This window comes from Panthera leo, chromosome B4 (genome assembly GCF_018350215.1).
Source record: "Panthera leo isolate Ple1 chromosome B4, P.leo_Ple1_pat1.1, whole genome shotgun sequence".
Classification (NCBI taxonomy): domain Eukaryota; kingdom Metazoa; phylum Chordata; class Mammalia; order Carnivora; family Felidae; genus Panthera; species Panthera leo.
Window position 1 is genome coordinate 118,497 of NC_056685.1, and position 24,065 is coordinate 142,561.

At 44.5% G+C, this 24,065-nt stretch overlaps 1 protein-coding gene across 12 annotated transcripts in view; it reads left to right on the forward strand.

Moving 5' to 3' along the window:
- Nucleotides 1-24,065, forward strand: part of ZMYND11 (zinc finger MYND-type containing 11) — a 133,557-nt gene that overhangs the window by 101,182 nt on the left and 8,310 nt on the right. For 9 of the 12 annotated variants that reach the window (XM_042944712.1, XM_042944711.1, XM_042944709.1 and 6 more), the window contains 10 exons: nucleotides 5,025-5,102; nucleotides 5,973-6,065; nucleotides 8,095-8,182; nucleotides 8,931-8,986; nucleotides 13,748-13,825; nucleotides 14,666-14,784; nucleotides 19,696-19,903; nucleotides 20,251-20,319; nucleotides 21,113-21,385; nucleotides 21,713-21,898. In XM_042944712.1, the coding sequence (XP_042800646.1) occupies nucleotides 5,025-5,102; nucleotides 5,973-6,065; nucleotides 8,095-8,182; nucleotides 8,931-8,986; nucleotides 13,748-13,825; nucleotides 14,666-14,784; nucleotides 19,696-19,903; nucleotides 20,251-20,319; nucleotides 21,113-21,385; nucleotides 21,713-21,898 (1,248 nt within the window). The remainder of the gene's footprint in view (nucleotides 1-5,024; nucleotides 5,103-5,972; nucleotides 6,066-8,094; nucleotides 8,183-8,930; nucleotides 8,987-13,747; nucleotides 13,826-14,665; nucleotides 14,785-19,695; nucleotides 19,904-20,250; nucleotides 20,320-21,112; nucleotides 21,386-21,712; nucleotides 21,899-24,065) is intronic. The other 3 variants (XM_042944714.1, XM_042944716.1, XM_042944718.1) reach the window with 1 other exon arrangement.

Below are 24,065 nucleotides of genomic sequence, written 5' to 3' on the forward strand. Positions count from 1 at the left end.
GCGGCTACAAAGTTGATTGTATCATCTGAACTTAAAGGCAAATCTCCTAGACCTCAATCAGACAGGAAGGAGTTGACTTTGTAAAAAATAATAAATACAGATAGAGCTGGAGTCGGGATGAGCTAGTCGGGAAACACTGTGCATTAGTGACTCTGGACCCACTTCCCAATGAGGGAGAGGCTTGTGAGCAGAGAGGTGTCTGTCCGTGTGCTCCAAAAATCCACCTCGACCTGTTCGTAGTTGGAATTACCCTCCAGATTCTGTTACCTGTGGGTGAGAAGGCGTATTCATGGCAGCTTAAGGGAGGTTTTTAAACTTAAATTGAAATTCTTTTAACCTGAGTTAAAAAGCTCTCCAGGAAGGCCAGTGCACATGGCTGCGGGATTTAGGGTAGAGTCGCGGGGACCACGCAGCTGAGTGCGGGCACCCCACCTGCAGGAGCAGGCCAGCCGCGCTCTCTGCTGTCGTCACTGACGACCGCTATGGCGTTCTGCCCTCTGGTCTTGCAGAAGAGAGTTAATTTCAGTCTGTTTCTGCCAGGGGTGAAAAGGACTGAACACAGGTATATTTTTAGAAAGTCATCCTAGTAATTGATCGTCGCTGAGGGGCTGCTGGGGCCCCCTCTGGTATGAATGGAGAAAGGGCCGCACTTTGAGCCACTTCCATGGCCGCTTCCAAGGCTGGCACTGCTGCTGTGGAAGTTTCAGATGCTGGGGTTTGTTGTAGATGATGATTCTTTTGTATTCCGTGATAACAAACGGTTGTGGAGGATAGCAGGGCCTCTGATTTCCATAACAGGATAGGCAGTTTATGTGCAGATAAGATTCATTGTGATTCTTTTCTGTTCTGTGATTACAGACAGTCATTGAGGAGAGCTTGGAGCTTCTTGATTCCTCAAATAATGCAGGCGGTTTATAGAAACACTAGAGGCCACTTGCACCCAATTACCTGGTGCTTGTTTAGAACACAGCCTCGGGCCAAGGACTTTTCAGCACGTGCCCTAGATGTCTGTGAGCTCACTAACATTTAAGGGAGTCTGGTGGTTGGAGGCCAGTGGCACTATTTAGGTGACATCTGACAATAATACGGTTTATTCACCAGAAGTAAACAGAATGGTTTATAGTGGCCAGAGTATGCCGACACAGCTGGGTTGTGAATAATTGTTTCACATTTAGAAGGATTTTGTATGGTTGAATTCCACTACATAGAGTATTTTTCCCGGTAAGCAATGAAGTTACTAATGACTACCAGCAGTTCAGTCCCACTAGCATTTATTGAGCACTTACTGTATGCCACATACTGCACAAAGCCCTGGCCCAAGACCAGGCTCAGCTGGAGCACTGTGGACCCTGCTTTCACAGAACAGAGTCTACTCTGGGGTTGGTAAACCCACAGCCCGTGGGGCAAACCAGGCCTGCCAGATTGTGTACTGTTCATGAGTTCAGAATGGGGTTTACATTTTTAAATGGTTGAAGAAAAGACCACTAGTCTAGCTCTGTAACAGGAAAGAAGTTCTGGGTATTAGGATTCCCCAGGAAAGTGAGATACTCTTGACCTGTTTAGTCACAGACTGGGGGACTTGGATTTGGTGAGCTCAAGCAGCACACATACATGATCTAAGGGAAAGCCTCCTGGATCTCTGCATGCTTTTCTCGTCTGGGTACTTGGTGGACTGGAGATGCCGTTTCCACACGTTCATTTTCTGCTGGAACATGTGCTGCATCTGAAAAGCTGGGTCTCTGAGATCAGTCTTGAGGGTTCGTTCATGTGATGGCACTTGGGCACTATTGTCTGTAATTAACTGTGGATGAGCCTTGACCTGGTCTAAGGTTGCTCGTACCTTTTTCCAGCCAGAACCGCCATCAGACCCAGAGTGTAGCTGAATTACTTGATTCCTGTTTTCCCTAGGCCATCCACCTGGCCTTACCCAGCTTGCTCTGACCCAGCAAGTGTTTGTGCTGGTGGTAAGAATCCCTTACTCAAGAAGACGTTTAAGATTTTCTGTTGTTTCTCCCCAGAAAGGAAGGCAGCCCTTTGGTAATCTGTCATGTGTTTAAGAGCGTCTTTAGTGGGCATCTCACACATTTGAATCAGCTTCAGCCGTGTGATCATTCTGTTTTGAAAATGGTTGCAACAACTTTGGCCAGGTAATGCAGAGGCTCTCCTGTTTATAGATATTGACAGAATGATCCCTGTATGCTACCAGTGATGTGAACAGTCCCCAGAACTTTCTGGGCTTTATCTGAGCTGCGTACTGTTGGAGAGAGGCCTTTCCTGACGAGTCCTGAGGTCTGCAAGTAGAGAATATGTACAGTTCTTTATGCCTGAGAAAGGATTGGATCTGAAGTAATCTGCAGATATTTAAAGCATGATTTTTGTTTTTCTGACCTTGTTGTTAGAGCTGTCTGCTTAGTTATGTTACAAACAGAAATAGCATTTACCTTAGAAGCTCTTCCTTTAATTTCTGTCAAAGTGGCTTTTTCTCAAGCCCACTGTCTTGTTTTGCTGACAGACTTAGTTGAGACAGCACTGACGATGTCACACAGGCAGCTCACAACTCCAAGAAATCCCCGCAGGTCTTACGGTGCAGCCCTCAAACAGAGGCTACAATGCTCCATTCCTCTCTTTTGTGAAATACTAAGAGGGAAATGTCTGAAAGCCCACAAGTTTAGCAAGTGTGGAAGCATCTTATGACAAACGTTTTGTCTTCAGGAATTGTGGGGAGAGGCCATGTCTGTTCAGGGCCCTCTCTTGTTGGTGTGGGCTCCCCCAGAGGGCCCCACCCACGGACGGGCCCGTGGGTCTGGGGAACAGGTGCCTGCAAGCCCCTCGGACTGCCTGGGGGCAGCGGCTGACATACGCCCAGAGCGCTCGTGTTACAGTCTGTGCCCTGCTTTTTCAGGAGAACCCATGTTTATCACCAAAAAAGATACTTGATTTATTTTCTAAGGCTCTAAAGAACCAAAAGGGGTTAGGTTGTGACTAACAGTGAAGTACTTCATATAGCTTGATGTCGAGATCACCACCAGGAAAAACCATGTTCCTGTGCAAATGTGGGCTACCCAGCAGCCCTGGAGAGAGGGCGGCCATGCCGTGGTCGCTGCAGTGACAGACTCTGTCCCCAGAATCCCCTCTGCACAGCCGCCCCAGGCCGAGCTGGTGGTATTCGCACGCAGACCTAGAGAGCAGAGTGTCCCCAGCCTGCTTCATGGAGGGAAGGTCTGGAACAATACTTAGCATCGACATGATGTTTCATTACGTGAAGTGTTGTGTATTTCCCTCAGTTACCTGTCATCTATTAAAAGAACCATAACCCCTCAGATAGTATTACAGGACCTGATGTAGGTTGCTATTTCATTGGAGTTTACACAAATTTATGATTTCATGATCAGATTGATATTTGGGATCAGCAGTTTTAGCAGCACATCAGCATATTTTGGAGTTCACATGATCGAGTATGTAGCTAGAAGCTTTCGTTTTTGTTCTCTCTTTTAAGAGAATATAGCTTTCCCGAGAGGTGAGGAAAAAAGCAGCCTTCTTGGCTTTTTCCCCTTTGTTTTTTCCATATTTGACAGTCCACCAGGCTGTTCATTTAGCGTAGAAAGTAGCGCATGGAAGGATGTCCGAAATCATGAAGAGCTGACCGTAGCTTCCCGTCCCCAGAGAGCTCCCTGCACACTCGTCCCGTGTGGGGTGCAGGGGCCGCACCGCACCCTCCTCAGCGGCGCCGGCTGGCGGGAGGGTGGTTCTCACGTGCTGGCGTGGGTCTTGTCAAAAGTGACGGCCCACCAGCTCCTCCCCCACAAAGACTCTCAGCCTGGAGCCCAGGAAGTGTCCTTGTGCAGCCAGCAGCGGTCGCCACCACACATCACAACTCCTGCGGGATCAGCGAATGAGTGGACAAACCGGTGTAGAGCCCGGGGACCTTCCCCCGAAGTCCCCAGTCCCGTGCTCAGCGGCGAGGCCCCACTCTGGGCACGGACGGGGTCGATGCTCTGTAACTGGCATGACTTAGAAGCTGTGTGCACAGCATGTGCCAGATGAGCACAAGAGAAGCAGTGACTGCCCGCGCCAGAGTCCAGGTGACCAGTGGAGAGGGGGCCACCTGAGACACGAAGTGCGGGAGACCACATCTCCAGAAAAGAAAGGGCCCGTTTTCTGTCGAGATGGGTTAGGGTCGTGTGTGTGGATAATCCGTTCCCTGGAGCCCCAGCGAGGCGCTGGTAGTTTGTGGTTAGCTGAGAAATGTTTGCTGCTTCGTCCGGTCCGTTAGCACATCAGGATGACCTCTGGCACACACCGTTCTTCGGGCCTAATGATGTCACTGGGTAGAGGGCCGTCACCTGGTGTCCGAAGGGGGGTGCGCGGTTGTGAAACACCGGCCCGGGCCTAGTGGGCTAGGCGGCATGGCCGCCTCCGTGGGGCTGGGGGTCTGCCCTGAGGCCTCAGTCTCGACAGAGGAGGTGTGTCCTAGCTGACATTTATTTTCTGAGACGTAAATTGAAGAACCTAATTAGTTTTCAGGTCAGACTCATAGAAATTGAAGTTATTACTGAACAGACCCTGACACGTTAAAAGATAAGTAGGTATGCCTGCCTGCACTGCACTCACTCATAGGGGACGCGGATTTTTAATAACCTTTTAGACAAAGAATAACGTTGTGCTGAAATTCACCATTCGATATTACTAATAATGCTCCCTAAAGGGTTTCAGCTGACTTTTTTCTTTTGTAAAATGAGTGATTCTGCGTTATGTCATGATCAGTATTATGTCATTTGTTTTATCTGAAAATAGTGGAAGTTTTAAGTTTTAAAATACTTAAAAAAAGTGCATAGTTGTCTAAGGTATTATGTCCAGTACGACATAATATTTTCCATTTCTTTCTCACATAAAGCACTGTTTTTACCATGCGCATTTCAAAGATTTCTCTGTATCAGATGTGCTGGAAATAGTGCGTGTTTTGTACAGTCCTTGCATACCGTACAAAACCACGTTTTACATCTGGCCTTTTCTATTGTTAACAGAGCATCAAGAAGAAACACACAAACAAACAGGAGATGAGCACGTACTTGCGGTTCATCGTGTCCCGCATGAAGGAGAGGGTGAGTCCTGCACAGTCTCCGGGCCGCCCTGCCAGGCTCCCTCCCTTCATGCCTTGCAAGTTAGCACGTGACACGTCAAGATTCACAGAGCAGGATGGGGGTGGAGAACACCGCCGTCATATTTCTTTTGTGCGTGATGGCGCCACAAGAGGCTTTTATTTTTTTGTCTTGTCTTTGTTTTCATGGGCATTCCTTTAGCTGCATTAGATTAGACGTGCACTTTTCTTTTCCTGCTGATACATTTCTGTTGTTGCGTCTTTTATTTTTCAAAATCTTGAATGAAGGTACAGTTGATCTACAATATTATTACTAGTTTTGGGTGTACCGCATAGGGATTTGATATTTATATACATAACTCCATGCTCACCAGTAATTATAGCCACCACCTGTCACCATGCAAAGTTACTACAATATTACTAGCTATATTCGCCATGCTGCACTTGTCATCCCTGTGACTGACCTGTTTTATAAGTGGAAACTTGTGCTTCTTCATCCCCTTCACCTGTTCTGCCCATCCCCCTCCTCCTTCCCTCTCTCAACCACCAGTTTCTTGGTTGTATTTAAGAGTCTGTTTCTGTTTTTTGTTTGTTTTGCTTTTCAGATCCCATGTACAAGTGAAGCCATGTGGTATCTGTCTTTGTCTGACTTCACTTACCATAATACTTTCTAGCTCCATCCATATTACTGCAGTTATTGCCCAGCAATATTGTGATAATTAGTGTCTAAAGTAAAGTGGCGTTTTCCAAAATAACTGTTCTTTCTATCAGAACCCAAAAAACGCCACATTGAACTATATAGCGCATGTACGTTTTTCCAGTTAATTCTGAAGTGTTTAGAAATTGTGTCACCTGTCTCTCAATGACCTTTCAGGCTATAGACCTTAATAAGAAGGGGAAGGACAACAAACACCCAATGTATCGGAGGCTGGTGCACTCAGCGGTGGACGTCCCCACCATACAGGAGGTAAAGCCAGGCCCTCTGTCCGGTTTCTGATACACCCGTAGCTCCCACATGACTCCCAGCTCCCGGCTGAGCACGATTCTGTTGCCATTCCCCCTAGGGTGTGTGCCTGCTCGTCCTCTACTTAGAGCCTAAAAGGTGTAGCCCCTACAGGGGCATTTGCTGCTACTGAGATGCCTTGTGCTTTTACTGTGCGTGCAGATCAGGTGTCCTGTTCGAAAAGGCCTAGTGTTAAGCCAGCTGTAGATTCTGGATACTTGCTGATCCCAGGAGAGGCGTGTAGAGCCTGGTCAACTGAATATTTCGGATTCGAGGACTCCTATCTGCACATGGTTTCCTAGCACTAGCAGGTACTCAGGAGTTTTTCTCAAGGGAACATTGGAGTCTAGGACTAGAGTCCTGGGAAACAGCAGAGTGAACTTGAACAACACAAAGATTATGTAACCAGAAAACAATTTTCTCAGAGTTCTTAATTTTACCTTCTGTAGCTGAGTATTGTAATGGGTTTGTTAACATGTAATTACAAATTGCAGTAAAATCCACTAGAACATTTTAACGCATTTCCCAGTTAGGGCCGCTGAGTTACTAATTCTGTACTTTATGCATCCTTTTGAATTTCAGATCTCGTGGTTGGCCACAGTAGCTTATAGGGAGACCATAGGAATAATTTTAAGTTATTTTACAAGTTTCTTAGTCCCCTTGGCAGCTGAGAAAGACTGCAGGTGATTACTTCAGTAGGAAATGAGGGTAAATGAAGGGTGTTTTCCCTCTAAAGAGGCTGGCAGAGTCCAAAATAAAAACAAGTAGTTTTCATTTCACCTCCTGCCCCAGGTTCCTGTCCTCAAGCAAAGCCTCTTCTCCTAAACCCCAAGGTCTCTACGGGACAGCCCTTCCTGCCCCTGCTTCTGCTCCTTCCAAGCTTCCCTTAGTCTGATCCCGGCGGATCCGTAGAGAACACCAGCTGGGCTGATGGTGTCTTAGCTTTGTACGTAGCAGGTGCTGTTCATGAACAGAAAGTACTGTAAGGAAAATACGGAGGAAAGCATGATTTTTATCCCAGCAGGAGCTTACAGTTCAAACCAGAATACAGGCCGTGATCGTGCAAATCTCAAAAATCACAAAGATGCTTTGGGAAAGCTGGGTTCAGTTTCTCCACCTGGGTGTAGATCAGGTCACCAGGGGAGCTCTAGACGTTGCCGGTGCCTGAGAGGACTGAGCCCGGGACGGTCGGAAATTCACAGTGGGACTCAGTATCTGTAACTAAGCCTGTGACCCTTGATGCCAGAAGGGAGGCAGGTTCCTCCAGCAGGGGATATCTCGCAAGCCTTCTTGAAGAAAGCCCCACTGAGGTGGGCCTTGGAGGATTTCGGCAGAAAGACAGGATCTTAGTTGTTATTTAGAGGCCTTAGTATTCTAAGTTCTTTCCAAGCTGATTTCCTGAAGCGCTACCAGGATAAGAAAATGCCTGCTTGCTACTTCTAAATAACTCGTCATACCCTTCTTCCGAAAACTTTGCCTGCCTGCGAAAAACCCTCAGATTCCCTCCATAATCCGTCACGCATACGCGTCTAGCACAGCAGAAAGCCTTGCCTTGACCTGGTGTGTAGAGGAACAACTCGGACTTTGTGGGAAAGCGTCACGTAGGCCAGTGGTTGTTGCTTTCAGTCTCTGTAAGACTGTGCTAGAAAAATGGTAGGTGTGTAGTTACCATCTGCACTGACCACAGCCTTCGTCCTCCGCCCAGCCCAGCAGCAGTGAGAGGCCCCGGCTTTTGGCGGAGCTCAGCTGCTGAGTTAGTGCAGAGGAGGGTGGGGGCTGCCCGCGGTCCAGCGCCCTGCACTCCGCACTCCAGCCGCAGGTGGGCTTATCGGTGTCCTCACACGTGTCCCATCCATTCCGTGGGACACGGGAGTGGACATAGCGACATTCTGGAGTGTTCTGCCGTGCCCCTTGCGCTAATAACCCGTTAGCATAAGGCAGACAAACATTCTAGCTATTAACGCTTTGCTGTTCTGTTTCTCGCCCTCTGCAGAAAGTGAACGAAGGGAAATACCGCAGTTACGAAGAGTTCAAAGCTGATGCTCAGCTGCTTCTCCACAACACAGTGATTTTCTACGGAGGTTGAAGGGTTTTTTTCTTTTCTGTGCATGCTTCTCTATACCACTTAACCTTCGTGTTGGGAAATACCTTTTATAAAACATTACATTCAAAAAATTGATACTTTAATGATTTGTAAGTAATAATGTCAGGGTTTCAACTTTGGTAATGTGGTTATAGTTTATAAAATTGACCGGCCAAGAATTCTAGTACTAAATGCTGAAAGTATTTTTATTCTTTATAGTTTTATATATAAGCTTAGTTGAGAGGCTTTTTATAAGCAATTCTGGTCCTTTTCCATTAATGTCCCATCATTTGAAGGAAAAGAAAGAGGGCACTCTACATGTAGAGGATCCGTAGTCTGTTGAATATAACATTACAGCTGTCTATAGAAATGTTGTTTGGCTGCCTGAACTTTATGTTATTTTTAAAAAATGTTTATTTATTTATTTTGAGAGAGCGAGAGAGCAGGGGAGAGGGGCAGAGGGAGAGAGAGTCCCAAGCAAGCCCCATGCTGCCAACACAGAGCCCGACGTGGGGCTCGATCTCATGAACCGTGAGATCATGACCTGAGCAGAAATCAAGAGTCAGATGCTTAACCGACTGAGCCCCCCAGGTGCCCCTGAACTTCATTTAAAATAGACATTTTCATTTTAAATGGTATATGTCCACTTTAGTCACACTGAAAGAAAATGCAAATGGTTGTACTACTTTTGATAGTTTTGTGTTTCTGGATTTGTGGTAATAGATACTGTCTGCCTTTCATTACAGCAGACAGCGAGCAGGCTGACATAGCACGGATGCTGTATAAAGACACCTGTCACGAGGTACTGCTTACTCCCAATAATTAAACTCTTGCTGTTTTCCAGACTAACTTAGTTTAGAATTCTACTCTTACATATGTTTCAGTTTTGCCATTTCCTTTAAATATAATTTTATTTCCATGTTTGAAATACATGGGAAATAATGCAAATCAAGGAGGGAATTTTCTCAGAGAAATCCTAGGAGTTAGATTTAGTGGTTAAGTAACTTGTACAAATAAAGTATGTTTCCTTTTCTGTAACTGCTCTCAGGGATGTTGGTTACATACTGCAGGCAAATGTCTTGCACTGGGCAGACACTCAATAAATGTTGCCCTCCTTTTCATTGCCAAATTAAAGCATAATTAACATACAGTGTGATAATTAGTTTCAGTTATACAGGGTAGTGTTCTGACACTTCCATACGTCACTGAACTCCCCCAAGTGTGGTCCCGTCCGTCACCTCACAGCGTTATTACAACGTGACCAATTGCACTTCCCGCCCCCCCCCCCACCCCCCGCTCTGTGACTTACTAACTTTGTAATTGGAAGTTTGTACTCGATAATCCCCTTCACCCATCCACCCCTGTCCCCTCCCCTCTGGCAACCACCAGTTTGTTCTGTGTTTAGGAGTTGTTTTTATTTTTTTTATTGTTTGGTTTTTTAGATTCCACATATGAGTGAGCTAACATGGTATTTGTCTTTCTCTGACTTATTTCAATTGGCATAATATTCTTAACTCCATCCACATTGTTGCAAACGACAATATTTCATTCTCTTTTTATGGCTGAATAATATTCTAGTGTGTAAGTGTGTGTACCACTCTTTCCTAATCCATTCCTCTACTGATGGACATTTGGACTGTCTTCATAGTTTGGCTGTTGTTGATAGTGCTGCCTGTAAACATCGGGGTGCATGTGCCCTTGAAATCTGTATTTTTCTATCATTTGAATAAATACCTAGTGTGCAATTACTGGATTGCAGCGTAGTTCTACTTTTAAGGTTTTGAGGAACCTCCATACTGTTGTCCAGAGTGACTGTACCAGTTCGCGTTCCCATCAACAGTGCATGAATGTTCCTTTTTCTCCACGTCCTCGCCAACACCTGTTGTTTCTGTGTTGTTAGTTTTAACCATTCTGACAGGTGTGAGGTGGTATCTCCTTGTGGTTTTGATTTATATGTTGCAGATGATGAGTGATGTTGAACTATCTTTTCATGTGTCTCTTGGCCATCTGGATGTCTTCTTTGGAAAAGTGTCTATTCATGTCTTCTGCCCATTTCTTAACTGGATTTTTTGTTTTCTGGGTGTGAAGTATTATGATTTCTTTATAGATTTTGGATACTAACCCTTTATCTGATACGTCGTTTGCAAATAATCTCTTATTCTGTAAATTGCCTTTTAGTTTTGTTGATTGTTTCCTTCGCTGTGCTTTTTATCTTGGTGGGGTCTCAATAGTTCATGTTTGCTTTTGTTCCCTTTGCCTCCAGAGACACGTCTCATAAGTCCCTCCAATCATTGTCAAAGAGGTTACTGCCTGTGTCTTATTTTAGGATTTTGATGGTTTCCTGTGTCACGTTTAGGTCCTTAATGCATTTTGAATTTATTTTTGTGTGTGGTGTAAGAAAGTGGTCCCATTTCGTTCTTCCACATGTGGCTTTCCAGTTTTCCCATCACCACTTGTTGAAGAGACTGTTTTTTTTCCATTGGATATTCTTTCCTGCTTTGTCGAAAACCTGTTGTCCATATAGTTGTGGATTCATTTCTGGGCTTTCTATTCTGTTCCATTGATCTGTGGGTCTGTTTTTGTGCCGTACTGCCTTGATGATTACCGCTTTGTAATACAGCTTGAAGTCCGGAATTGTGATGCCTCCAGTTTTGCTTTTCTTTTCCAAGATTCCTTTAGCTATTCAGGGTCTTTTGTGGTTCTGTACAAATTTCAGAATTGGTTTTTCTAGCTGTCAAAATGTCAAATGGTATTTTGATAGGGACTGCTTTAAACGTGTAGATTGCTTTGGGTAGTATCAACATTTTAACAGTAGATTTGGTCTTCTAATCCATGAGCATGGAATGTCTCCATTTTTGCCATCTTCTGTTTCTTTCATCAGTGTTCGATAATTTTCAGAGTATAGGTGTTTCACCTGTTTGGTTGGCTTTGTTCCTAGGTGTCTTATTGGTGGAATTGTAAATTGGACCAATTCCTCAATTGTTCTCTGATGCTTCGTTATTGGTGTATATAAATGCAACAGGTTTCTATACATTTATGTTGTATCCTGCGGCTTTACTCAGTTTATCAGTTCTAGTAGTTTTTTGGTGGAGTCTTTCAGGTTTTCTACTTAGAATATCACGTTGTCTGCGAATAGTGAAAGTTTGACTTCTTCCTTGCCCATTTGTATGCCTTTGTATGCCTTTTATTTCTTTTTGTTGCCTGACTGCTGTGGCTGGGACTTCCAGTACTGTGTTGAATAAAAGTGTTGAGAGTGGACATCTCTGTCTTGTTCCTGATCTCAGCAGAAAAGCTCTCAGTTTTTCTCCATTGAGGATGATGTTAGCTGTAGGTTGTTCACATGTGGTCTTCATGACCATGTTCCCACTACACCTGCTTTGTTGAGGGTTTTTATAATGAATGGATGTTGTACTTTGTCACATGCTTTTTCTGAATCTATTGAAATGATTATTTGATTTTTGTCATTTCTCTATTAGTGTGGTGTATCATATTGATTGATTTATGAATGTAATCACCTTTGCATCCCCAGAATAAATCCCACTGATTGTGGTGAATGATTTTTTTAATTCTTTATTTATTTTTGAGAGAGAGCGAGACAGAGTGTGAGTGGGGGGAGAAACAGAGAGAGAGGGAGACATAGAATCTGAAGCAGGATCCAAGCTCTGAGCTGTCAGCACAGAGCCCGATGTGGGGCTTGAACTCACGAACCACAAGATCATGACCTGCGCTGAAGTTGGACGCTTAACCGACTGAGCCATCCAGGTGCCCCATGAATGATTTTTTTAAATGTTTTGTTGGATGTGGTGGTGGTGGTTTGTTATTTTTATATCCATGCTCATTAGGGATATTGGCCTATAGTTCTCTTCTTTTTATTGTCTTTATCTGGTTTTGATACAGTGCTGGCCTCATAAAGAATAGTATAATCCATTCATATATTGATGAACCCTTGGGCTGCTTCCATATCTTGGTTATTGCAAATAATGCTGCTGTAAACATTGGGGTGCACATATCCCTTTGAATTAGTGTTTTTGTATTCTTTGGGTAAATACCCAGTAGTGCAATTGCCTAGAATTGTTGACTAGTTCTATTTTTAATTTTTTGAGGAACCTCCACACTGTTCTCCAGAGTGGCTGCACAAGTTTGCATTCCCATCAACAGTGCAAGAGGGTTCCCCTTTCTCTGCATCCTCACGTACACCCTCTTTTTCTTGTGTTAATTTTGCCATTCTGACAGGTGTGATGTGATATCTCATTGTGGTTTTGATTTGTACTTCTCTGATGATGAGTGATGTTGAGCGTCTTTTCTCGTGTGTGTTGGCCATCTGGGTGTTTTCTTTGGAAAAACATTTATTTAGTTCCTCTGCCCATATTTTAATTGGATTTTTTTCTTTTTGGTTTTGAGTTGTGAAATTTTTTTTAAATATACTTTGGATATTAATCCCTTATTGTATATGTCTTTTGCAAATATCTTCTCCCATTCGGTAGGTTGCCTTTTTATTTTGTTGATTGTTCCTTTGCAGTGCAGAAATGTTACCCTCTTTGTTACAATTGTTTTCTTTTAAAATCTTTTTTTTAATGTTTGTTTATTTTGGGAAGAGAGAGAGTGCCAGTCGGGGAGGTGCAGAGAGAGGGAGACAACAGAATCCGAAGCAGACTCCAGGCTCCCAGCTGTCAGCACAGAGCCTGACGCGGGGCTCAAAGTCACAAACCGCGAGATCATGACCTCAGCTGAAGTCGGCGCTTAACCAATGGAGCCACCCGGGCACCCCAATGTTACCCTCTTTGAATGAAAGATCCTATATAGACTTCACAGCAAAACACCCCACAAAAACAAAAAAGTTCCTATTTATACAATAAGTAAAATACATATTAGCATATTAGAGGTTTTATTTGTGTGTATAGTCTTTTTTATTTGAAACACTCACCTGAAAATTTATATAAAAAGTCTTGTTTCCTGATAAAATTTGACCTTTGTTTTTTCATTCATTCCACAAATATTTATTGAGTGTCTACTATGTGCTGTGCAGGGTGTTAGGAGAGATAAAGTGGTGATTGAAGTACTGCTTTTTGCCCATGGGGCTATATTCTTCAGAATATACATTCTGAAGAAAGAGGCTCAAAAAAGAAACGGACAGAATATGTTTCTTCACAAGACGTGAAAGAATGTTATGAAAGAAAACAAGGACTAAAACAGAATGAGGGAATGTAAGGACTGCTTTTATTGGTAATGGTACTTAAGATGGGTAGACCAGAAAGATCTGTCTGCTGAACTAGCATTTAATGTGCATATGAACCAGAAGGAGGGCGGGAGCCAGGCTGGGAGTGGAGGCCAGACCTCCTGAGGAACTGTCTTCTGCTCCAGGCCCGCCTGGGACCATGGAGACGGTCTGAACAGGAACATGGCAGGCTCTCCTAGTATTCATTGAGAAATGAAAAATGTAATCTTGAGGAAAATTCAGGACTATCTGTGCACATGAGAGAGAATGCTAATTTACATGGATCTGTTTTATACAGTTTGATGCTCATGTTTTGTGTAGGCTAAAATAGTTGCTTTTCTTTTTTAGCTGGATGAACTACAGCTTTGCAAGAATTGCTTCTATTTGTCAAATGCTCGTCCTGACAATTGGTTCTGCTACCCTTGTGTATGTGAAATTTTGTGATTTTCTGTTTTTTACCTCTTAAGTGTGTGATGTACTATTCTAAGCAAGGTTATTTCCAATTTATTTAAGGATTATAATCCTTCCTAGGTATTTTTCTTTGTATCATAGTGTATACATGGGCTTAGTGAGCATAAAACCTGAAACACAGGGGAGATAACTTGGCATCATTACCCGTTTTTGACTTTAAAATGAGGAACTTCAGAATAAACCCTTAATAGATAATATAGTGAACTTCTGCTCTTCCCGTTTTTTCACAAGAAAGATAAGGCTTCCTGTATGCTTGTGGCTATGTGTGGTCCCCTGGAATGACAGGATTTCAGGAAGGTCCCGACTGGTCTGTGCCTGTGGTCGGGGCTGCGCCCAGCCCTGGGCGTGCGAGGCTGCCTGTGGAGGACGCCCCTGTGCTCCTCAGGTGCTCTGGGGTCTCTGTGATTCCCTAAGCCTGGAGCGGGACCTCAGACTTTCACATCTCTCACAGGCTCCCAGGTGCTGGAGTGCACCTTACAATGCAGTGAGGGTGTTGCGTTTGCCACTGTTACTCACGGGGGTCTCGCCTTGGAGACTGGCTCGTCCTAAGTGCTGCAGGCTGTGTTTTCTGAGAGATGAGGGTCCATATCTCTGCTCTTATGCAGACTGTAAGTTTTTGGTGCTTTACTTGAAGGCAGAATCAATCCGAGAAAAAAAAAGCTCTATGGGTTTAGGAGTTAAAAAAAAGAAGTGTTTTCAAAATACTGCACTATACTTCCTAAGTTCAGTATTAATGACATGTGTGCATTTAATACTTTGAAAATAACATGGTTACATAAAACATTTTATTTCCAGATACCTAATCATGAACTGGTTTGGGCCAAAATGAAAGGTTTTGGTTTCTGGCCAGCCAAGGTCCTACAGAAGGAGGACAACCAGGTTGATGTTCGCTTCTTCGGTCACCACCACCAGAGGTAAGCGCAGTCCTGCGCCCACCAGGGCTGACCTCTGAGTGACCCTGGGGCATCCATCAGATGGTCCTTGGTATTGGGAGGGCAGAAACAGTCTGTAGTTCAGTTTGGAGAAACAAATCACATCACCTTGGTGTTTTGTTGTTGTCGTTGTTGTTTTTGCATGTATTATCCATCGCTCTATTTGGTTAATTATCTTTTCCTTTTTTCTTGAGAGTTCAATAGATAAGTACAGGGGAAAAAATTAATAAAAACCAGGAAATCTAGTACCCAGAATAGGAAATTACTAATACTTTGCCATTTTTGCCTTTTGTTTTGTTTTGGCTTTTAAAGTTTTTATTTAGTTCCAGTTAGTTAATATATGGCAGATCAGCATGTAGCCTGACGAGGCAGCTGACGACAATTTTTGGAAATGGTGCTCGTAGTTTGGGCTCCCGACATGGTGTGATGCAGCACAGGCTCGTGCTGGGATTGCGTGGTGAGGCGGGTGTGGAAGGGCTCTAAGAATGTGGCCACTTCGTGGTTTGTGAAGACAGGATGCCATTTCAGGCACCTTTTCAAAGCTCTGTTAAAAGCCACAGACAAAAATAATCGACGTGGGAGCAGGAGACCATGTCGATCTTGTGATCTAAAGATGTGCATAAGAATTACATGAAGGGAACTGCCAGACATGGTATCCAGCCTATATTTTGAAGTTCCTGTTGCTAGGGAGATGTGTACAGCCCAGCTTAAAACTTTACATTTTCATGATACAGTATCTGTATCCCAACAGTAAAAAGTTTCTATTACTGTAAATTTATTTTTTTATTAAAAAAATTTTTTTTAATGTTTTTATTTATTTTTGAGGCAGAGGCAGAGCATGAGCGGGGCAGGGGCAGAGAGAGAGAGGGAGACACAGAATCCAAAGCAGGCTCCAGGCTCCGAGCTGTCAGCACAGAGCCCGATGCGGGGCTCGAACTCACGAACCATGAGATCATGACCTGAGCTGAAGTCGGACGCTCAACCGACTGAGCCACCCAGGCGCCCCTGTAAACTTATTTTTGCATAGTTACGTATTTCATACAAAGAATGTGAACTATACTATGAAATCATAGCTGCCTCTTTCATTGTGATATCAAAGCCTTAAAGTATTGTTCTGAGTAACATTGTCACTAATAGCCGTGACTGGACACTGATGAAAGTTCACAGATACTAAAAGTAAAGGGGAAAAATAGCAAGTCAGCTACATGATCTAAAGGCCTTTCCAAGTATTTAAATGTCTGTTGTGCCTGACGTTGTGAGGGTCTTATGTAACTGTCATCACTGTGAGAAACTATGGAACAAGAGACTTTATTCCTCTCCATAGTGAATTTTTAGTCTTCATTTAATTTAAATAGAAGTTTAGTGGCAAGAAACCTGCGGATAGTCTAAGTTTCCAAAAACGTAGTTCCGTTCCTTCAGAGATAGATGCATCCCTAGCTGATGCTGTCAAGGCAGGAGACATGGGTAATCCCACCATTGACTACAGAATGAATGCTTTGACTGTATGGATTATGAGGCAGCAGCACATTGTATTGGGTTTGTTACCGCTCCCCATCAGAACAGGGATGGAGGGGTGGGGAGGACTGGACAGGGGTACGGAGGGCGGCCTCCGTAGCAGTGGAGAAGGCCGGTGGGCTCCACCGTGGCTCGTGCTCTGGCGTCTGCTTGTCCTGCTCTGGTCTCAGACACGGTGTTCAGTCTCTCTCAGCCTTGTTTCCTCACTTGTAAAATGAGGGCTTCCGTAGCCCCTCCTGGAAGAGTTTCTCTGTAAGGGTTAAAGAAATGTTGGTACGTTCCGATCTAAGCATGGTGCCTGGTGTGCAGCAAATACTTAATAAAAGTCAGCTTATAGTACAAATATCCAAACAGGGAGGAAGTTTCATTAGTTAACCTAGAGAAACCAAGAATTCAGTCACTTTGAAAAAAACACACTACTAGGTTAGAACTGAGAATCGCAACTTTTTAGCAGATTAAAAATTTTTCATCCATTTTCCGACAGCTTTATAGTATCTACAACCATAAGTGGTATTTTGATAATGTGAGTTAATTTGTCTTATGTCATTCATTATACTATACAGATAGTATTTTAAAATAATATTTGAGGTAATCTCCTTGGGTCCTTGGCATGTTTGTGATCTGAAGAGAAAATTACAACATAAAATGCCATTTCCAGAGAGTTTTTTTTTTCTTCCAAACTTATTACTTCCTGGAATCTAAAAAATCTAAAAAATTCTGGACAGATGGCTCTCTGAGGACTTTAGTTTAGAAAATACAGCTGACCCTTGAACAACAAGAGGATGGGGGTGCCAGCTCCCCCCCCAGTCCTAACTCACCTATGACTTTTGACTCCCCCAAAAGCTTAACTATAGCCTTTCTGATAATGTAAAGTTAACTCCTGCTTTGTATGTTACATGTATTATATGCTGTATTCTTACAGTAAAGGAGGAGAAAATACATTTACAGCCCTGTCCTATGTCAAAACAGTCTGTGTATGAGTGGACCCGTGCAGTTCAAGCCAGTGTTGTTCAAGAGTCAACTTTAACAGGCCTACAGTTTTACTATAAATTCAGAATCTTTTCTTTTCCTTCTCTGGTTACAGTGTGCCTAATAAAATACTTGAACTAAATGAGTGATGAGGACATACCTTATAAGTTACACTGTATCTTACTGGCATATTTGATTTATTAAAAGCAATCTTTATCCAGTTATAATAATGAGTTTTAATTAAGCAATATGTTACCAACCAAGAGGAGATGGCTAATAAAGGCCTAGCAGCAAGTTTTCACTAACACTGTTTTTAGCGTCATAACTGTTTTTAGGTGCACATCTTGGTGGTGTTGAGTGCATTCATACTGTTAGGCAGCATCACTACCAATAAGTGTTCTTTTGCCAGTTCATCCTATCTTCGTACATAGGCAGGAGAAGGAAAATGTATATAAATCAATGGTCTTACACTAGTCCCCACTGTGTGCTCGGCACAGAGTGTGCTGCCCCTCCCCAGGGCTTATGCAGACTGTGACCAGGAAGAAAGGTGGCTGTGACCCCACTCACTGGAAGCGGGGTTTTGCTAGGATTTGCACGGTTGGCCTGCCAGAGGAAAAAGTAGCAGGGCGGTCTGTGTCAACAAGGCTGAATCTCTGCTGCAGGTGGCCACGGGCCCCGGGAGCCGGCAGGGAGCCGCAGGCAGGAAGGAAGCACACCATTCTGAGCTCATTTGCCATCAGGTTACCGAGCCGTTTGATTCCGCGTGTGTTCAGAGCCTTCAGGATTGACAGATGTGCAGACAGAGCCAAATTAGATTCTGCCTCTTTTTATTGGACTTACCCTGAATCGTAGGGTGTCTTTGTAGATCGGATTGCCAGAGATAACCAGAGAACCTCTTTAAAAGTGGCATCTGATCCCCTGCAGTCATGGAGGGGATCATAGGAGAAAGGGAACGTGTGTGTGAACCACACTGACACTTAATTACGTCTCATGTTAAGAGCAGCCTGAATCAGTTTTCTTGTATCCAAGGGATAAACAGATTATTTAAGGAGAAAAAAAAATACCAACAGGTCACAAATTAGTTCCAGGTAGTCAGCACTGTTAGTGACAGAAATGTGTCTCAAAAACAGTTTTTCAAAAGTGTACTTTACTTTGGTAGGGGGCCTAATGAAGCACTGATGTCAGATGAGACACTGTGGGCGTAATATTTACAGATCCTTACGTGGCAGGTCACGGCTCCAGCTGTCAGCGTATTTAATCTGGAAAGCCTGTGGCCTCACGTGCACAAGCGAGTTCCAAGTCTGCACTTGTGGTTTGTGTGTGTGCACCGTGCTTCCCTCGACCCTTTGGAATAGTCATGAGGCCGGTGTTTGTGACACTCCGTCCCTGCTGGCCGGAGTGGGGGGCAGGGGGAGCTGACCGGGCACACAGTTAAACAGGAGACAGACAAGAATCAGTCTCTCAGTGCTTGTGTGCTGTTCCTCACTTGTCCTGGCTGCTCCAGAGAGCGTCTCCCTAACCGTGGCTCGTGCACCTTGCTGTTTTTGGCCTTGTTTGGGACATTCCCTCTGCCAGTGGCTCCTCTTACGGGGCCTGGTATACATCGTCCTTGTCCTTCAGGCCCGGCCGCAGCTGTCTTCCTCTCAGGAGCACCCTGTCCCTTCACAGCTGTGACAAACCCAAAGAGCCTTCATGGCAGAGGCTGTGTGGGTGCAGGGGCCATCCTAGAACTAGGATGCTTGCACCCGGGACTCCGGCCCCTAATTCATAGCTCTTACCCAGCGCATCTGGGCAGCGTCTCCTCCAGCGGTCCAGTGAGGCCGGAACATGGTAGCGGCCCCGTGCATTATTGGAGGAGCTGCAGTGCCTTCTGCTGCCACACGGTGGAGTCCAGTTGGGTGACTGGTGCCCAGGGAAACTTTCTCGAGAACTAAATCGAGGTTTACATCCAGTACTTTTGGGTCAGTACCACACTTAATGCAGAGAACCTTACGCTCCTACCTGAGCACCTGGCTGCTGAACAGTAGATGCTGCGAGCCTGAATGTGATGAAACGTAACATGGGGAGGCAGCGTTTGCCCTCATCTTGTGCTCACGTATCTGCAGACACACGTACCTGTAGTTGTGGTCTGCACAGAGCGAGTCTTGAGTAACGGAGTGGCAATGGGAGGAGACGCTGGAAAAAGGACTTAGGAACAGGCTAACTGGGCTGAAGAAGGCCGTGACGGTGCTGAGGGGTTTTGAGGTATTTGAGAGTCGGCCCTGTTCCGAGAACCTGTCCCCTCCTTCCTCCTCCATGTGGGTCTCCCCTCCCCCGGCCATTGCAGAATCTCCCAAGGCCTACTTTGCAGTGGGGAGAATCTGCTGCCGTTTTGGGAATTTCCAACTGTATCTCTGCTGTTACTTGAAGGGCCTGGATTCCCTCTGAGAACATCCAGGACATCACGGTCAACGTCCACCGGCTGCATGTGAAGCGCAGCATGGGCTGGAAGAAGGCCTGTGACGAGTTGGAGCTGCACCAGCGCTTCCTTCGCGAAGGAAGGTTCTGGAAGTCTAAGAATGAGGACCGAGGAGAGGAGGAGGCAGAGTCCAGCATCTCCTCCACCAGTAACGAGCAGGTGGGTGTCCCCGTCAGTCACGGTGAGCGCGAGCGCTGCCAGTGCACGTTCCGATGGTTCTCCTTCCTTTCGTACAAAGGGGTAACGGGCTCTGCCAAAGGTATCAAAACCAGTTCAGGCAGACAGATAAGCAACCTGCTCCTGCCTCTCTTCCGTAGGCACATTAGTGCCCACCACCACACCTGTGCGGGAGTTCCGTGGGTGGTGACCACGTGGCCGCAGGTGTGCTAAATGCAAAAGGGGGCGGGTTACTCGCTCCTTCCCTGCGGGCCATGGCCAGTGTTGTCAGCACAGAAGTGTTTCACGGCATCTGGAGTAATGTGCTGTTGTTTTTATGATGCCCACAGCTAAAGGTCACTCAAGAACCAAGAGCAAAGAAAGGACGACGTAATCAGAGTGTGGAACCCAAAAAGGAAGTAAGTGGCCCGCCTTGCAGTGTCCAGGTGGCACTGCGACAGGAAGTATCTCCCAAGTTATGGTCAAGACAGTTGGCTCCAACGTACGGCACTTGTGAAAAGGCACTGCCGTCAGATAACATCAACCAGGTTGGAACCCGTCTTCTATCAGTAGAATAAGCCACACACAAACCAGAAGTCTCCTATCTCAGACCAAGTCTGGCTAAGTGGGAGGGCACTTGGCTGCATTTCCTGCAACTCTGCTGGTTTTCTAGTAGCATGATTAAAAACAAAGCACTTGTCCACTACATCAATTGGGTCAACATTGAAAAACTGGAGGAAACGAGGGTTAAGCTCAGCCTTTTAAAATGATATAGTCTGTTAATGCTCTAAATCCAAGGATTAATCTTAGCACAATTCCAAATACTTAGTGAGAAGTGGTTTAGAATTTTAGGATATCTGTTAATGATCTAGTCCAAAGAAGTGAGTCTAAACTGATAATGGTTTAAGTTTTAAATGATATTTTTGCTTAGGCTACCTGAAAAGCAAAGACCATAGTATTATATGCAATGACATTATAAATGAAGATCCTATTTAGAATTACCGTCTCTATTAATTGAATGGAAGTTTTGAGGGTTTAATTGTGGTAAAATCTGCATAACAGAATTTCCCATCTTAATTCCAGGTTTCTTAACCGTAGTTTATTACGTGGCTATTTATGTGTATCGCTATGTTTTTATCCTAACAGAGCTTGTTCTTGAACTGGCGGACTGGTGGCTTTGTTTCACATCTGAGCACTGTCCTTATCCTTTAGGAACCAGAGCCTGAAACTGAAGCCGTGAGTTCCAGCCAGGAAATCCCCACGATGCCTCAGCCAATCGAAAAGGTTTCTGTGTCTACTCAGACCAAGAAGTTAAGTGCCTCTTCACCAAGAATGCTGCACCGAAGCACACAGACCACCGGTGATGGAGTGTGTCAAAGCATGTGCCACGACAAATACACTAAGATTTTCAATGACTTTAAAGACCGAATGAAGTCTGACCACAAGCGAGAAACGGAAAGAGTTGTACGAGAAGCTCTGGAAAAGGTAAAGCCCCCCCCCCCCCCCCCCCCCCCCCCCACAACGAGGACCCTGAGTGTGATGAGAGTTTTCCCGTGGTGGGTTATTAGCAGCTTTCACATGGGCATCCGCCAGGCTGCTCCTTTGTAAAGCCAGGAACATAATAAGACACCTTTGATAACATTTCAGTTAATAGTAATAACTTGTGTTTCTTCATCGAAGGCGTTGGGAGCTCTTGATGGGTTGGAGGGAAGAGGGGTATCCTCGAAGTAGACGCAGTGTTAGGGTTCTCTTCAGGGTGATGGTCCGTGTGAGCTGAGGGCAGACTATTACGGGCTGACCTTTTCATTTCAGCTCCGTTCCGAAATGGAAGAGGAGAAACGACAAGCTGTAAATAAAGCTGTAGCCAATATGCAGGGTGAGATGGACAGAAAATGTAAGCAAGTAAAGGAAAAGTGTAAAGAAGAATTTGTAGAAGAAATCAAGAAGCTAGCAACACAGCACAAACAACTGATTTCTCAGACCAAGAAGAAGCAGTGGGTAAGTATCCGTGTTTTTCTGAAAATGTACCACCCAGTGTACTGTAGATGTGATGAAAATCCGTTCAGGAAGACATATGTGGAATGTGCAAAGTTCATACCTGAAGTAAGATCAAATGTGAAATCACCAGCTTTAATTAATTTTAAAATTTTTATTGAAAAGTCCTCTCATCTGTGAAGCCACATGACGAGTATTGCTCAGGATTATTTTGTTAAATTGGGATTGTGAAGTGTCAGTACAAATTCAGCACATCTAGTTCACGTGACATGTCCGCTGTGCGGGGAACGTATGTGGATAGGCTGGCCGGCTCTTCCGTCTGCCTGTAACTCCTGGTAGCCAACCTCTTGGTCGTGAGACTATAAATGTCAGCATCCCAACAGCAAGTTAAAAATTTTCACATTTTGCTGCCCAACGTTTATCCATTAGACTCTTTTCAGTCGGTTTACTTTTTGATCGTAACAGCTCACTGGTCTGTAACTCCACTTAGAATCTGACGAATTGTCCCCTTTCACAGTGTCCTGTTTCAGTGTCTCGTCTTCCCCTAGAACAGGAGCTCTGGGCGCATGTGTTCACCCATCTCAGCTAACTGGTGGTGGAAACGTTTTACTCCCAAAAACTCATCACTTGTTTTTTAAATTTTTTTTAATGTTTATTTATATCTCAGAGACAGAGTGCAAGTGGGGGAGGGGCAGAGAGAGCGGGAGACCCAGAATCCAAAGCAGGCCCCAGGCTCCAATGGGTTTGAACCCACACACTAAGATCATGACCTGAGCCGAAGTCAGATGCTCAGCCGAATGAGCCACCCACGCGCCCCTAGCTTGTTCTTTTTAATAAGTAACTGTAAGAAGTTTTGTGATTCTTCATTTGATCCAGACTACATTTTTTAAAATATAATTTATTGTCAAGTTGGCTAACATATAGTGTATACAGTGTGTTCTTGGTTTGGGGGGTAGAGTCCCATCTCTTACATACAATACCCAGTGCTCATCCCACCATTTTCTGAAGAAGGTCTTTACATTACAGTAAATGTTTCCTCAGAAAAGTAAACATTATAAATACTCTGATAAAGAAAAAGGGGAACTTCACATACAATTCAGGAGAATCTGTAAAGATGACCTGATAGGAAAAGCAGATGAATGAGATAAATATCACTAGATGGGAATGAAGGTGTGCTCAAAATAATGACCAGCACGAAGCCCCAACACTACGTCCATGATTCTATCTTCATGCAAAGACTAGAGAAAGCTAGAAAGTGGGCAGTAGATATATGGGAAGAACCCCCATAAGTTTACTAAAGGATCAAAATGGGAGAGGAGGCTGGAGTAGGGAATGAGGACACTGCTTTTTCTACTATGTTCCAGCTGTGAACGAGCAGAAGCTGTGCTGTTAGACCTGCTGTTTATCTGAGTCCACACGGAAATAATGCTATGCAGTATTTCCTTTCTCAGGGATGAATGGTGCTCTGCTGTGTGTACATACATACTGCATCTTCTCTGTTCACCCATTCGTGGATGGACACTTAGTGAATGCGGGGCTATGGGTATCTTTTCAGTATCTGGATTTCATTTCCTTTGGACACATACCCATACGTGGGATTTGCTGGATCAAAGAGTAGTTTTGTTTTTTTATTGGTTGAGGAGCCTCCACACTGTTCTCCAAAGCACCTGCAACACTTTGCATTCCCACCAGCAGTGCACGAGGGTTCCCCTTTCTCTGCATCGTCGCCAACACCTATTGATTCCTGAGTTAATTTTAGCCACTCTGACAGGTGTGAGGTGGCATCTCATCGTGGTTTTTATTTGCATTTCCCAGATGATGAGAGACAGGGACCTGCATAGATCTTTAGAATTTTTTTAAATTAGGTGATTGGTTTTTTTCCATTGAGTTGTAGGAGTAGTTTATCTGGGGCCTAAACCACATATGTCAGATACAGGATTTGCAAATATTTTCTCCCATTCCACAGGCTGCCATTTCACTTTATTGTTTCCTGTGCTGTGCGGCAGCTTTTTAGTTAGATGTGTCCACTTGTTTAGTTTTACTTTTGTTGCCTGTGCTTTTGGTGTCAGGTCCAAAAAAATCATCGCCAAGACTGATGTCAAGGAGCTTTATTGCCTGTTTTCTTCTAGGAGGTTTATGGCTTCAGGTCTTACATTCAAGTCTTTAATCC